The sequence below is a fragment of the Coregonus lavaretus genome (assembly GCF_964263955.1).
Source record: "Coregonus lavaretus genome assembly, chromosome: 12".
Taxonomy (NCBI): Eukaryota; Metazoa; Chordata; class Actinopteri; order Salmoniformes; family Salmonidae; genus Coregonus; species Coregonus lavaretus.
This window is the reverse complement of record NC_139999.1, coordinates 43,579,512-43,596,314: the sequence shown is the minus strand read 5'-3', so window position 1 is coordinate 43,596,314 and position 16,803 is coordinate 43,579,512. Positions and strand designations below refer to the sequence as shown.

The 16,803-nt window shown below is 42.4% G+C and overlaps 1 protein-coding gene across 2 annotated transcripts in view; it reads right to left on the bottom strand.

The window, feature by feature from the left end:
* plekha6 (pleckstrin homology domain containing, family A member 6) overlaps nucleotides 1-11,414 on the bottom strand; it is a 104,576-nt gene extending 93,162 nt beyond the window's left edge. For both annotated transcript variants that reach the window (XM_084173440.1, XM_084173441.1), the window contains exon 1: nucleotides 11,319-11,414. In XM_084173440.1, the coding sequence (XP_084029566.1) occupies nucleotides 11,319-11,374 (56 nt within the window). In that variant the 5' untranslated portion in view covers nucleotides 11,375-11,414. The remainder of the gene's footprint in view (nucleotides 1-11,318) is intronic.
* Nucleotides 11,415-16,803: the final 5,389 nt, after the last annotated feature.

Here is a 16,803-nt window from a genome sequence, read left to right as displayed (position 1 = left end):
TTAGTATAGCGATGTTGTGAGATGCTTGAAAAACCTTGATAGTGGTGCTTGAATGTTATTTCTGAAAAAGTGTAGAAACCCTGATGTGTGATATTAAGAATTATACAAATAATTAAAAGTCATTTATTCATTAATTAATTCCTAATTCAACGTAATTCATTCCTTCATGTTATAATTTATTGTGTTTTTAATATACCAGCCACTAAGACAAGCTAGCAATGACTAGTATTAGCATTCAGTGGGGGGTGAAGCATGCGCAACCTTGAGCAAGTGCACAGCGATTTACTGCCATTTATGGGAGAGACGTGTACAGACATGGATGGAGATGTATTGCATAAGAACAACTGCTAAATGACTAAAATGTAAATGTCAAAGGCGTGCACTGGAATTTCAAGATGTATCCTGGTTCGTCAAGCCAAGATGGTCCTCTGTAGCTCAGCTGGTAGAGCACGGCGCTTGTAACGCCAAGGTAGTGGGTTCGATCCCCGGGACCACCCATACACAAAAATGTATGCACGCATAACTGTAAGTCGCTTTGGATAAAAGCGTCTGCTAAATGGCATATTATTATTATTATTATTATTATTATTATCCTGGTAAGTGGGTGAACGTAAGAGGTAGTTTCTGGTGATTTACTGAACCTTTTTCGGACGTATACATGTCCGTGAACAAAAGTGGTCCTTTATCAGAGATTTACGGGATGTGTGCAGGGCCAAACACTGCTGGACACGTGCCCGCAAATTTCCAGAAATGTTACGTTTCCGGACTTGTGCACTGGAGTGTTCGACCCATTAATGTGCTTTTTCATGCAGTGAATGTCACCATTTGCCATGTAAGACATTTATTTTTTCATGTCCAGTATCTGTTTCTAATGGCAGTTTTTTCCTATGGTAGCAAAGGCTTGGCTTTAATGTGCGTGTGTGTGTGTGTGTGTGTGTGTGTGTGTGTGTGTGTGTGTGTGTGTATGTGTGTGTGTGTGTGATGACAGATGAAACAAGAGATGTATTGGGGATTGATGCAGAAAGCCAGGCTGAGATGCATAATATACTCTTATTTCAATTACATCGATTTTTCCATATAAATCATATTGGAAGTAATGATTCAAATTATTCCCTCCACCCGGAAAAATAAGCTTTTACACAATTTATAGATATCATTAGCACACATATATGACCCATAGGGAATCAAATCCCAACTTCAGTGTTGCCAGACCTATACTCCCACCAACCAATCAGGGTATAGTAGCAATGCTGGGTGGGTGGAGCAGGGTCCTTTGTCAGTTGTTCTTCTTTCATGTAGAGTGTCTACGTAGAGGATAATCCCGTACCTTAAGGGCTAGTTATATAAAATCAATTATTTTTGTGAAGAAAACAAGAGTGCCGCAAAAATCACTGCATGGACACTGTATGGATGTATTTTCTCTACTATGTTTGAGTATCTCCAACCACACACAGTAATCCCCTCAGGGAGCAGTACCAGGGCCCGCGAGAGGGTCAGTGTGTTAACAGCAGCCGTAGGAGGAGGAAGAGTTATATTATCACTCAGACAAACACAAGGAGATAGAAAGAGAGAGGAATTGAGAGAGAGAGAAAGAGAAATGAGGCAGAGAGAGGCGGATAAAGAGAGAGGCAGAGAGACAGAGTGTGTATACAGTAGGCCTACAGAACAATGTGAGTCAGAGAGTGTGTGTGTGTGTAGGCGGATTGGCTTTCTCAGTCAAAACGCAATAATTCCTCTCCTCTTTTACTCCTATCCAGTTTCTCATATACAGTGAGGGAAAAAAGTATTTGATCCCCTGCTGATTTTGGACGTTTGCCCACTGACAAAGAAATGATCAGTTTATAATTTTAATGGTAGGTTTATTTGAACAGTGAGAGACAGAATAACAACAACAAAATCCAGATAAACGCATGTCAAAAATGTTATAAATTGATTTGCATTTTAATGAGGGAAATAAGTATTTGACCCCTCTGCAAAACATGACTTAGTACTTGGTGGCAAAACCCTTGTTGCCAATCACAGAGGTCTTCTCCAAGTCATTAAGGTTTCGAGGCTGACGTTTGGCAACTCGAACCTTCAGCTCCCTCCACAGATTTTCTATGGGATTAAGGTCTGGAGACTGGCTAGGCCACTCCAGGACCTTAATGTGCTTCTTCTTGAGCCACTCCTTTGTTGCCTTGGCTGTTTTGGGTCATTGTCATGCTGGAATACCCATCCACGACCCATTTTCAATGCCCTGGCTGAGGGAAGGAGGTTCTCACCCAAGATTTGACAGTACATGGCCCCGTCCATCGTCCCTTTGATGCGGTGAAGTTGTCCTGTCCCCTTAGCAGAAAAACACCCCAAAGCATAATGTTTCCACCTCCATGTTTGACAGTGGGGATGGTGTTCTTGGGGTCATAGGCAGCGTTCCTCCTCCTCCAAACACGGCGAGTTGAATTGATGCCAAAGAGCTCCATTTTGGTCTCATCTGACCACAACACTTTCACCCAGTTCTCCTCTGAATCATTCAGATGTTCATTGGCAAACTTCAGACTGCCCTGTATATGTGCTTTCTTGAGCAGGGGGACTTTGCGGGCGCTGCAGGATTTCAGTCCTTCATGGCATAGTGTGTTACCAATTGTTTTCTTGGTGACTATGGTCCCAGCTGCCTTGAGATCATTGACAAGATCCTCCCGTGTAGTTCTGGGCTGATTCATCACCGTTCTCATGATCATTGCAACTCCACGAGGTGAGATCTTGCATGGAGCCCCAGGCTGAGGGAGATTGACAGTTATTTTGTGTTTCTTCCATTTGCGAATAATCGCACCAACTGTTGTCACCTTCTCACCAAGCTGCTTGGCGATGGTCTTGTAGCCCATTCCAGCCTTGTGTAGGTCTACAATCTTGTCCCTGACATCCTTGGAGAGATCTTTGGTCTTGGCCATGGTGGAGAGTTTGGAATCTGATTGATGATTGATTGCTTCTGTGGACAGGTGTCTTTTATACAGGTAACAAACTGAGATTAGGAGCACTCCCTTTAAGAGTGTGCTCCTAATCTCAGCTCGTTACCTGTATAAAAGACACCTGGGAGCCAGAAATCTTTCTGATTGAGGGGGTCAAATACTTATTTCCCTCATTAAAATGCAAATCAATTTATAACATTTTTGACATGCATCTTTCTGGATTTTTTTGTTGTCTCTCACTGTTCAAATAAACCTACCATTACAATTATAGACTGATCATTTCTTTGTCAGTGGGCAAACGTACAAAATCAGCAGGGGATCAAATACTTTTTTCCCTCACTGTATATATATATATATATATATATATATATATATATATATATTTGCGAGAGAAAAAAACATATGGGGGATTGGAAGTGATGCAGACAATTACACTGATGGAAGTTACAATCTATCTGAAATATTAAAGCTGATCTACCCCCTAAAAAAATTATTAAAATAAAATAAAAAAGTTAATGCTGAGTTGTTGAAAGTACCCAGAAATATCTAGCATTTCCATTGTGCGTGAGAAAGAGACGAAGGCTTTCGCCTTATTTTCCATTAATCTTGCCTTATGTCCTTATTGAATTATTCATTTGAGCATTAATGCTTTATTTTGTCAAATGGCTTTCTTGAATAATATCATCCTCGCTCAGTGTGAATTGATGAATATTCAGAGTCTCATGAATAGCTAATAGCTAAAAGATATTTTCTCCATGCATTTTTGATCACTCGATTTTATCTATAGCAGGAGAATGGTCTTTGGGCATTGTAATCCTTATCGAACCTACAGAGATGTAGACAGAAGTAAAGAAACTACAGCTACACTGCACCTCGCATTAGAACATCAGAGCTGGGTGGCTCTGGATATATAGTGTAGCTAGAGGAATCATTCTACAATAGGTAATGGGTCTTGTAATTTGGAATTCCTAATTTAGAATTTGGAATTGCTTATTAAGAATTTAGAATTCCTCATCAAAAATGTTGAATTGCTCATTTGGAGTTTCTGATGAATATCAGCCTCTGTCTTTCACAGTACTCATATGTAATCTATTAAAACACATTTTTAAAAGCATCCCATTACTGTGTAAACCTCAATGGAAACGCTTTACCTCACATACTCTAGGCAACAACTGATTTAATCAGCTTGTACCAGGTACCTGTATGTAAGTACAGGTAGTTTCATAGTCCTTACCACTGCTAATTACTTTTATCCAAGTAAACAGTAAAACGTGTAAAACAGAAAAAGTAGGCCTAAGTGCAGGATAAACGCATGTACCTACAAGCCTGTTCCAAACTACTAACATAGGGTTGTTTCACTACTACTGCAGTACTCTGTTATAAAGGCCTATACGATAGTGTGCTCTGATGCTAATGATATGGTAGGCAAATAATGAATCATATTAACATTTCAGTAAACAAAGATTTCCAGTAAAGCCTCTGTCGCAGAGTGATGTAATAGCTACTCTGACTTCCTAATATGGCCACGGCCCTAACCACATCACACAGAAAGGCCCAGGGACTTGAAGGGAAGAGGACAGGAGGAGGAGGAGGAAGTTTGGTAATGAGTGCCCAATGATTGTTCATACCCAGAACCTGGCAAAGACCAACGTCGAAACATTCAAGTTGTTCGTTCTTTCTCAAATAACATACAGTACATTATCCAGAGATAAGACTACATTTATTACCACATGGGCACAACCGCAATCTCTGTGTACAGATCTGTAAATCCCAGCTCCATACAAAAAACTCTACCTTTCTCTTCTGGGCATTACATGAAGGAATATTTTAAATATTTCCTTATTGCAGGAATGAGGCTACAGTGACCTACAGACCGTTTTGTGTTGTAATGTTATCTGACTGTTATTGTAATGTTATCTGAATGTAACCCGAAAAGAGTCGCTGCAGGCTTTGTGTGGATAGGTAAATAGGAAATGTATTAATAGTAATGTAATGTATGCCTGCCTGGGAGTGTTAGTTATCATGACTTCATGCAGGGTGTGATCCCATCACTGCTGTGGTGAAACTGAGGGGATGAAGGCAAACTAGTGGGACACTACAGGGGTCCTCTCCGGAAATATTCCACAGACGTAAAAGTCCACAAGCACGCGCACACACATATGAAAAATACCCTATTAGGTTGGTTGTGTAAGGAAGAAGAGAGTACAGTCCAGCATGAAAAGGCTTCCTGATTCCCTCTCATATTCCTCAAGGCCTCCAATTACTTAATCAGATACACAGAGCTGACTGAACCACAAACACTTCTGGTTTTTGTTTCTACCTGGTAGTTAATTGCACTCATCTTGTGTACCAGGTCTGAATCAGTCCCTGATTAGGACAGGATGAAAAGCAGAACCGGAATTGGCCAGCCCTGCACTAAGCCACCATTTAACTGAGAGAGAGAGAGAGAGAGAGAGAGAGAGAGAGAGAGAGAGAGAGAGAGATACAACCCATATAATTGGCCAGCCCTGCACTAAGCCACCATTTAACTGAGAGAGAGAGAGAGAGAGAGAGAGAGAGATGGGTTTAGGTGTATTGTGTATTGAGTGTATCCATGTCTAATGTATGATAACAGGCTGTTGAGGGTATTGATCTCTGGGTCTCTGGAGACTGAGGCTTTCTCTGGCCTCAGTTTCCCCGCAAACAGATCAATGATTCCTGGGCAGACAGACTGCTGACTGGACCTTACTGGACCTTCCTTGGAACAACCCCCACAATTACCAATCACACATTAACACAGCACAACACAGGTCAGCACAGTAAAGCGATATACAGTAGCATTACAACATGGCACAGATCACAGTACAACAAATGCCTCAGCAACACATATCATAAATGTACACACTGTATCTCACTAAGATACACTAACAGAATACAGCTAAGCACAGTTTACACTACTAACACACCACCAGATAACAAGCACAAGAGAATGCTACTTTTGTAGATAACATGCTGACTCTTGCCCTAGAAAACTGGTCCCATTGAAAGATCCCTTGAGAAACATCATGACCAGGTATTTATTGGTCTCCGAGTTTTTACAGCCTCTTGCCACAGCCACAATGTGAAACAATAAACAGAAATCCACAGAAAGTCAACCAATCACAGGCTTTGAACCGGTCCATAATCTCGGTAAACAGGTTGCAGCGTTGCGTAACTGCATCATAAAACTGATCCTGCAGATCTGGATGTAATGTATCGGTTATGGATACGGGTCATCATTGTGTGCCCAGAGGGCTGTAAATCTATCAGACACACCCTGATGACATCATACCACCAGGGAGATGGATGGGGGCTCAGTGCCAGGTCTAGAGATCTTTCTTCTCTCTCTCTCTCTCTCTCTCTCTCTCTCTCTCTCTCTCTCTCTCTCTCTCTCTCTCTCTCTCTCTCTCTCTCGCTCTCTGTCTCTCTCTCTCTCTCTCTCTCTCTCTCTCCCTCTCGCTCTCTCTCTCTCTCTCTCACTCTATGTCTCTCTCTCTCTCTCACTCTCGCTCTCACTCTCTCACTCTCACTCTCTCTGTCTCTCCCTCTCTCTCTCTCTCGCTCTCCCTTTCTTTTCTTTTTCTATCTCTTCCTTTGGAGGAGGAGGACTAGAGGGAATGAGACCTGTCCGTGTAGGTTTGCGTGTTGTTATAACATGGTTGCAGCCTTCCTCAAGCTGATGACAGACAGCCTCGGAGGTCTGAAGGGAGTTCTACTGTCAGAGAAATGAAATGTCTAATAACAAACATGTGTGTCGCTCCTCAGAGAGAGCGAGAGAGAGGGAGACAGAGACTATCTGCCACCACATTTCTGTCTGTCAGTATCACTTCCTGAGATCCTACTATTTCCTTGTCACCCTACAGAATGCTTCCTCTGTGGAGGTTGAGGATTTGACCTTCAGTCTCATCCTCCATGATAGATGAATGTATGAAAAGCCAGTGCACCAACAATCCCCTATTGGAGGATTTATTTTGCCTGGTCATTGGCTGTACAACGAAGTAATAAACACAGCATTTCCATCAGTACAACCAGATAGCCAGCTACATGACATGATGATGTGTTTGCTTTCATAGCATATACTGTAACATTATTCTAATTGACACTTGGCCTACAAAAATAGTATAGCTGTGTACCATTTGTATTCTACTGTAGTAAGCTGAGAGTAGCAGGGTCGGACATTACCGCCCTCGGTAGACAAGGTCAAACACAAGCCTGTAATACTGTAATGGTAATTGCATGCTTCTTTAATGAGATTGCTGTACTGCTGACAGGAATATGACCATATGAATTACTCTAACATATAATCTAGTCCAGGACACTTCATAGCATGGGACTTCATTATGGCTGAAGGGGAACTAGGCTAGTCTGTTTCTGGGTCTGTCACACATTAACATCAAGTGTATCTCACAAACAGGCACGTATGCACACACGTGTGTGTAGGCTACACACATACATTCACAAACACAAACAAGTGCACACACACACACACACACACACACGCAGATAAGATCATTGAGATTGAAATAAGATTCACATGGCCACAGCCTGCTTGCCAACAGATATAAAGTCAGCAGCTGAGTGCTGAGTGCCAAGTCTGAGCCAACACAATATTGTATCTGATAGCAGGAGGATATGAAGTACTATAGGGGACAATAGAGTCCCAAATTGCACCCTATTCCCAATGTAGTGCAGTACTTTTGACCAGGGCCCATAGGGCTCTGGTCAAAAATAGTGCCCTATTCTAAAGAAATAGGGTGCCATTTGGGACATAATCTAGTACCCTTACAGCATGGTGAGTGAGTATGCACTGCAGACTGGTTACTATCCACTTACGCACTAGGACAGGAGAGAAGGGTAGTGAACACACTATACTAGCTAGAGGAGATGGCATTTGCAACTATACCACTATGTTCAAGTTTAACTCAATATTGTCTTGCTCATGAGATGTTGTAGACACTTTTATATGTGTCAATTATTAGATATTTTGGAATTATTCACAACTGCCAATGGTTTTGATATTAATACTGGTGCATAAAACAAGTGAGGGGAACAGTCTCATTCTAGAGAAGACTAGCCCCCTCTAGTGTTGAATCAGCCCACTTCGCGGTCCCTCTCTGTCCCCCCACACTCACTGCAGCTCTACTGAAACAGACCCCAGCACGAGAGAGAGAGAGAGAGAGAGTCCCATTGTCTCAGAGTATCAGCTGATGCCCAGAGCAGAGCATAACAAGCAATGTATCTGTGTCCTCTAATTATTGTGAGTCAGACAGCGTCTTTTTAACGGGACGCTGAGAGGAAAGTGATCCATACTGTTACGATATGACTGTGAAAGCTGAGAGCCATCTAGGTCCGATAACAGTGAGTGGGGATTATTAATGAATAGGATCCTGGAGTGTGTGGTAAACTGTCATTCACAGTTCAAACTTCTGGTCCTTCTAATCAGGGGCGGATTCAGACCTGGTACACAAGGTGAGTGGAATTAACTACCATGTAGAAACAAAAACCAGAAGTGTTTCGGCCCTCCAAGATCGGAAGTGAACAGCCCTGGACTAAACACATTGTTTGACCACACACTGCCTTCAAAAGAGTTAACCAACACTGTAAAATGTAGCCTACAAGCAACAAACTACTGCAAACATGCCGTCAACGTCGTCATTTACTGATGACCTAAGTAGAACCTAATGTTGAACCTCTGGCGCACCAAACCTTAATCTAAATTAACTTTATTGATCAGTGATGGTAACATCAATGCAAATCCTCCCAGCAGTTAATGTGTTTCTGGAGGCAGCTGGATTAAGTTCATAGACTAACATGTCACTCAGTGCGTCCACAAACTCAGTGAAAGCAGTTCTCTACATGAGCGTGTGAGAGAATGAGAGAGAGACACAAACACAAACACACACACACTTTTCTAATTACAAGTGGCAACTAAATCCTGTATGTGTGTGTAATTAAGGGGAGATTTGGAGAGATTTCCTAAACTTCAGGCCCAGCTGCATACAGAGCCATGTCAGAGTTAACACAGGAGTGGACTGGCTGGAATTCAGTACAGTACAGCAGTCAGCAAACTATCATGGTTTAGGTGGACTATCAACAGTCTCTGTAGATATATCCAAAAAGCAGTCAGGTTTACCAGATAATATCCTGTATTAAGTGTATTAACGCCGCAGGTGTAGTATTGACTGAATTATGTAAGATAATGAGCGATAGGAGCATAAATAATCATAGATAATTATAATTTTTCTAACAGAGAGGGGTTGCAACCTTAAACAGAAACTGACAATTTGAAGACTATTTTCTTGATGCCAATTAGACTGGAGAAAATTTGATTAGAGGATAACTCCAACAAGATAACTTTGTTTGTGATGTCAGTCTATTAAAGTATACCAAATAACATGTTCTGTAAATAGACTAAAATTCAAGGACATTCATCAGTTTAGCAGTCCAAATGTACAGTCTATTGTATATGTCACCTCCTCCAGATAACGTTTGTCGAATGACCTCACTTAGCCTCTAGTGGGGCCCTCCTCTAACATCCTGACAGTCAAGCCACAGTTAAGCTGCTCTACCCTGACAGGGTCATCCCAGACACACCCACACACACGCGTGCAGCTAGCCATGTTAGAGTCATTGATGAAACCCATTCTTGTTTTGGCTAACAGACAGCTTTCTACCTTGTTTAGCGGTGAGGCCCAGTGATTCAGTATCATCAAACACAAACTTGCCATTTCATTTGGGCACAGTGATGTGCTAACAGTGATCAAGTTCGTCCTCCTCTACATCTAGAGGCCAGTTAGTTAGTGGGGCGGAAGGCAGCATACCACCAAGACAAAGAGACTAGCTAATCTCTGACAAGCAGAGATGGATTAAGACACAGCCCAGAGAGGGAGAATGATCAGGCCTTGGAATGTTCTAGACAAATGACTCCTTGGACCAACGCAGCTGGAGTTTGTCAACCTCCTTACAGAGCTAACAAGACAGTCCAAGATAAAATCACAGAGAGGCTGAGGAGGAGGAAAGCATCATGACAAAACAGAACTATGAAGGAATTAACATTTACTGCTTTAACATGTCCTATTCATCCTGCTAACTCACACTGTCAGAGAAAGTGAGAAAGGGCTCATATGACGCTGGGACTGTGTTGGCTACCAACGGGACATAATCCAAAGCAGCGATAGGGGAAGGATTATTTGTCTGTCTACCTTTTCTGTGTGAAAGGCTAAGTTCTACTCTATGGTTTCACAGATTAACTATACTCCTGGACTCAAAGGGGAGTTGTCTTAAAAACCTGTTAAATGTAATATCAAAATGTAGATTTCCACCTAAATAGACATACCCCAAAGTCATTATTTATCATGAATGCCATAGACAATACCTAGTTATACTTATACTACCGTAAATATTAAAATATCACCTTTCTGGTGAAATTGTTTTAATAAATTGCTGACGTGTATTCACTTTTGAGGACACAAGTTCAAGTACACAGTACAAATATGTTATTTTTTTCCTACTCAACAAAAGTGGGGTAACAGGGCTTGAAATTATTGAAATACTTTCTAAATATAATAACAATCAAATTAGAAATTACTTACTATAATATTTCACCTTTCTTATAACTGTAAAATAGATATGATCATACTTAGTGACAGTTCAAAATTGGCACCATTTCATATAGCTGCCCAGTGTCCTCTGGGCGACGCAAAGACGCCATTCAAATGCCTACTGACTTGTTACAAATTCAGCTTTATGTGACCAAGAGAACGTGGTCTTGTTTAAATTCTACAAAATTATTTTGTATTTTTTCTGGTTGAGAGCTCTAAATCCATCTGCGAACATCACAGCGAGACTGCTTTTGCTGCAATCGCTAGTGTCTCCCGTTTCATATGCCGTATTGTAAGCGAAGCTGCGAGGTTCACAGGCAGAGGAAATCGATCCTTTGTCTGGATAGGCCAGGAAATGTGATGTGGTGCTACCTATGCAAATGAGGTGTCAGATTTCACATTCTGCATCTCAGACGAGAGCAGAGAACGATATGCGAAGCAGGACAACTAGAGCGTTCACGGAGTGCACAGCAATTGATGTTGCACCGTTCACAGAGCGCTCTGTACACAAAAATGTCAGTCGGAATTGGTCCAGAACCGCTCAGTCCCCTAAATAAGGGAGTTAACGTTTAAGAGGTTTTAAACATGCTTTTAATCTGTAGGCTTAATCTGGCTCTGTGAAACTGGATCTGAATAGAACATACAACAACAAGTAATCTGTTCTGTTGGTTGTCCGTCAAACCTAAACCATATGATCCCTCCATCCTCTAAACACCACATTACATTAAATCAGAAGGCTGAAAAGGAACATTACATATAATCTGCCTCCTCTTTAGTTCCCCTCCCTTCTTCTCTCTGTGACAGGGACATCCGATTCCCTTCAATCGCTCCCGTTTCCAATTATAGCCCTGTGTCAACATGGAGAAAGAGAAAGAAACGGATCTGATTAAACAGCAGCTGGAGTTAGGAGACAGGCATCTTCCATCTCAGATAAGAGAGGGGGAAACGGAGGAGGAGAGAGGGGGAAGCGGAGAAGAGGATAGGGGGAACCGGAGGACAGGCTGGCCCCTGGCCCTGGCCATTCCCTGGCCTTTAGTTAAAGACAGGCAGATACGCATTCAGTCAGGCTAGTTAGTGTATAACATCCCTGTTAGCACTAGACGCTAACCGCTAACATAAACCATATGCCTGCTGCACTGCCCCGATACACAGAGAACAAACACACTAATAACATGTGGAATACTCAACTCATTGCTAACAACCCAGGAACGAGAATGAGGATGAGGATTAAAAACAGCATGAAGACAGAGAAACCGGTAAATGGTAACATTCACTTCAGAAAGTCTCCACTGTGCTTGTTACACAAACCACTCTGGTACAAAGACTATTCCTGGAGCCATTGATGGCTTTGGTATTTAGATGTTGCATGGGAGTCTATAATAGGGCTGCTCTGAGTCATAGTTGAACGCAGGTTGTGGTGAATAACCTCAGTCAGAGGTTCCTGTTTTTGGCCAATGTTCCAGAGCTGAATGCCTGGCTAACTAGCATGGAGCATCTTTCCCTGATTACATTCACATAGAACTGGAGGAAATTGGCCCCTCTATCATCCAAATTTGTAAACCTCCTGACCCAATGCGTTTGAGTGAATGCTAAAACAAAGAGGTGATTTTGCGTGTCTGTTAGGAATTCCCCTGCTGTTCATTTTGCAATTAGGAGCTTATCCAGCTCAGGCTAGCTACTAGAGCCTACATAACCACACTAGCTAATCAGCTTGGTCATGGTGGCGAGGCTCTTAAACAAAGGTGAGCCCCTTGTGTGTGTGTGTGTGTGTGTGTGTGTGTGTGTGTGTGTGTGTGTGTGTGTGTGTGTGTGTGTGTGTGTGTGTGTGTGTGTGTGTGTGTGTGTGTGTGTGTACGTGCATGCATGCATGATTGTGGGTGCGTGGGTGGGTGTGTGCGCTCGTGCATATGTGCGCGTGAGCGTTTGTGACTTTCCTCTGGCACTGGAGTCTGTGAATGAGCGGCAACTCACAGTGGAAACCTCATTCAAGGGGAACCCCAGTGGCTTAAGTAAATAAATGCTCATAGCAAGCTTCTAATGCTACACAGGGACTATACAATACAAATACAATCTATGTATTTATGACATAGATTCTGTACATGGAGAGATTACCTTTCTAATCATATAGTAATGTACATATTGTGATATCAGCAATGCACTCAAAGCAAAAGCATACTCTTAAGAACTCTTCAGCCGTCAAGTTTTCTGGCTCCTCGTTTGACCTCCCGCAGTCCCACAGTGAGCTCATTGCATAACACGTTCTCTCCCAACCCCAGTCCCAGACCTCCAGGAGTGATTCAACAGCATACCGTTTCAAAACAGCATACCAGCATTGACTGAGGCCAATGCTATCTACGACACCAGAACAACATACTGACAGTACAGTCTTACTGAAGTTCTTACTACAATCAAAATCAAGTTCTAGCATGCACTCTTAGAAGCTAATAGATCCTGCCAGAAGTCGAGAGCTTGGGGCTAGAAGGTTCTAGCTGCATTTTTATCCAAATTGAGTTATTGACATAGCCTTGTTCTGTTCAATGTTCTGTACCTATATAGTACTCTAAATACCCCAATTAATGTTGTTAAGTTCAAAAGAATACAATATAACAATTGCTAAATTGCTGACACCATTCAAACCAATGAGGGTTTGGAACTTTAAAACCAATTACCTGAGAATCCTCATTTTGCAGATAGAACCTTATAGTCCCAAACTCTCGAAGAGTTTGATTATTTTGATCCCATTCCCGGTTTTGCAGAGGGAAGATTCCCATTAAGCGCACATTCCATCTACGGAGGGGCATTGCCGGTACATTCCAGCTGCAGAGGGGCGATGCCGGTACATTCCAGCTGCAGAGGGGCGATGCCGGAACATTCCAGGCCATAAAATCCCCCATCCGTCTCTCTATCCCTGGCACAATGCCAGAGAGAGGCCCCACACGACACACACATAGATACTACCTACTACTGTAGAGAGACAGAGGTGTGCGTGTGTGTGTGTGTGTGGTTTTCCACTTGCTCAGGTGAATGTCCTCTCTGAACCCTCAGGTGAGATGTGAACAGAAGTGACACCTGATCATGTGACAGCTTCCTGCTCACATGTTCACCTGTCAACAAATCATTCAGACAGTCCCAGACAGAGCACTGACCCATAGAGAAGAAAGTTATCTGTCTGACTTTCAGTATCACCAGAAATGCTACTATCTGCTCCTGTTCCCCTCTACTGTATGTTGTATTTGTCTCAGAGAATCAAACACCATACTTGTCCTAGACTGGTTGAGAGAAGGATGGGTTGCCCCTCTAGAATCTGGTCCTTTTCTATTTCTCACAGTTCTCAGCCTATATGTTTTGTACTATACCATTGTTGTGTTTGGCCCCACTTTGAAGGGAACAGGCATGGGCCCTTTGTTAGTCATAGAGTGATAAATGACTTGAGGCACAGTGTAAATAGAGCTGAATTAAAATGGTTTCACTTGGGGAACTCAAAAGTCTGTCACTCTTTCCTCTTCTTGAACTTTATTGTGGGTGAACTGTGTTCAAACTTTCTCTTTATCACACACTTCCCTTGCTTCTCTCTCTCACCCTCTCCTTCTCTCTCTCTTTCTCTTTCTCTCTCTCTGTTTGAACTAGAGGAACAGGCCAGTCTCCTCTCTCTGTTTGCCAAGAAAACGTCCTGGTGGGAGAGACTCCCTCCCTCATCTCTGACAACCCAGCTCCCCATGTCAACCCTCCCCTACAGCCCTCATCCTCTCCTCTCACCCATTCCCCTAAAACACTCTTACCCTCCACAGTCCACAGGGTCTGACTGTCAAGGACAAACATCTCTCACACACATCCAACCACCAAAACTCCATCATTCCTCTAACCCTACACCACCTACATCCAGTTCACCTCCATACCCACCTAGACAGAGTTTGTGTATCAGAGGACCCCAGGCCTCTCCTCTCCTCTCTTCTCCACTCCTCTCCTCTCCTGTTCTCTCCTCAGGTCACTGAATTACTAGCCTTCCCTTACAATGAGCCACGTTTAAAAGGAGGTCAAGAGCAGGTTCAGTATGTGTGTGAGTCAGTGGAGGCTCCTCAGAGGAAGAAGGGGAGGATCATCCTCCTCAGTGAATTTCAGAAAAATATAAATAGTGAAACATTAAAAAACTATACTAAATATATTCACAAGTCACCAAATAATGTATTAAAACACACTGTTTTGCAATGAAGGTCAACAGTAGCCTCAGGAGCACTCTGTAGGGTAGCACCAAGGTGTAGCCGGAGAACAGCTAGCTTCTGTCCTCCTCTGGGTACATTGACTTCAATAGAAAACCTAGGAGCCTCATGGTTCTCACCCCCTTCCATAGACTTACACAGTAATTATGACAACTTCCGGAGGACGTCCTCCAACCTATCAGAGCTCTTGCAGCCTGAACTGACATGTTGTCCACCCAATCAAAGGATCAAATAATGAATCTAGTACTGAAAGCATAAGCTACAGCTACCTGGCACTGCAGTGCATGAAATGGGGTGAGTAGTTGACTCAAAAAAATAAAAATGTAATACTTGAACAGTTTTGAACAAATTAATTTCTTCCAAAATTAAGGAGAAGCAAGAGAGAGAGAGAGAGAGAGAGAGAGAGCTACAGTATATTTCGTAGTATATATTTTTTCACTTTCACTTACTTAGCTAGCTAGTTTAGCCTACTCAAACACCCGGCTCAAACAGAGAGGGATGCTATGTTAGCTAACTGGCTATGTCTATCCAACACTGTAACTCTTCCAAGTCAAGGTAAGCTTTTAGTTGTATTAATTTAGCCGCTGTAACTGCTAAACTGCTTGCTGCTGACTGTACACTGTACTGCATGATTGAAGTTTTAATGTCACATGCACAAGTACAGTGAAATGCCTTTCTTGCAAACGCAAAACCCAACAATGGAATAATCAATAACAATGTATTACTAGAAAAAAACACATGAGAAATTAGAATAGGCAATATGAAGTACACAATTAAGTAAGTAAGCATACTATACTACTATATATATATATATATATATATATATATATATATGTAGTGGGTTTACTAACGCGTTAGTTCTAGTAGCTATGTTGACTATGACGTGACAACGATGTAGGCTGTGTGTAGCGGTTCGCATTCATGATATGAAGGTTTGACTTGGAAAGTTGATGTGTTGTCCACTGAAGTCCACAAGCAAAGGGAAAAGGTGAGAGGAGGAGAGAGCGTAGATAGATGCAAGAAGGAATTATATATACAACGAGCTGTTTGTATGTGGCTACTATGAAAGTGCTGTGTTTGCGTGTGATCAGGGGTGTATTCATTGCGCCAATTCTGTTGAAAAACATTTTTTAAACGGAAGTAAACGGAACGAAACTGGGATAAACATAACTGAATTTGTCCGATAGAAATGCTTGTTTGCAACTGTTGGACTAATGATTGCGCTCTAGATCAGCTAGATGCAGGCAAGAGTGTGCAAGGCGGTATTGAATGTGTCACAGTCTGTCAACTTGATTACTCGACCTGTGCACCTATGTTGTAAACTTTCATTAATAGGCTACGTTGTAGCATCCTCATGATGGGTACAGGGAAAATTATAGTATCATGTAGTAGCGTAAACCTATCGATGTTACATTGAGGTGGGTGAATGGAATATGAATGACAGTCATCCAATATGCTGTAGTAGAAGAAGAAAAAAGATCACCCTCCCTCATCTTAAACGGCACCAACCGCCACTGGTGTGAGTGTGTCTGTTCAGGGGTGTGTGTCCATGTGTGCATAGGTTCACAGAAGGTTCAGTCAGGCAGGAGTCCTTCCTTTGACCTTTGAACCCAGCCACAAAACAAGAGGTCAGGGAGAATAACTATCTTATCACCCTCAGTAACATCATTAGTCTCACAAGGGGTGGTCACAATGGATCTCCAGGAAAGACCAATGGATCAATGATTATTGGTACTGAAGCCCATTGGTACTCAGTAAATGCCATTGATTGGGCACTAGCCATTGATTGGTCACTTTACTACTGTAAGATCTCCATACAGATTACCTAGTCCAGCCGTACTCAAAAGGCAGACCGGGGTCTGGATCCGGAACCAGAAGCGTGTCCCGACTAAAAGCAAATTGTCTCCGGCAACAAGTGTGGTGTGTACAGTTTGAACAGTTGTGTTGCGAGGTGGGGGTTTGTTAGTATGCCGACAAATTACAATATCCATCTGAACATTTGCCACCTAAGGCATTTGTGTG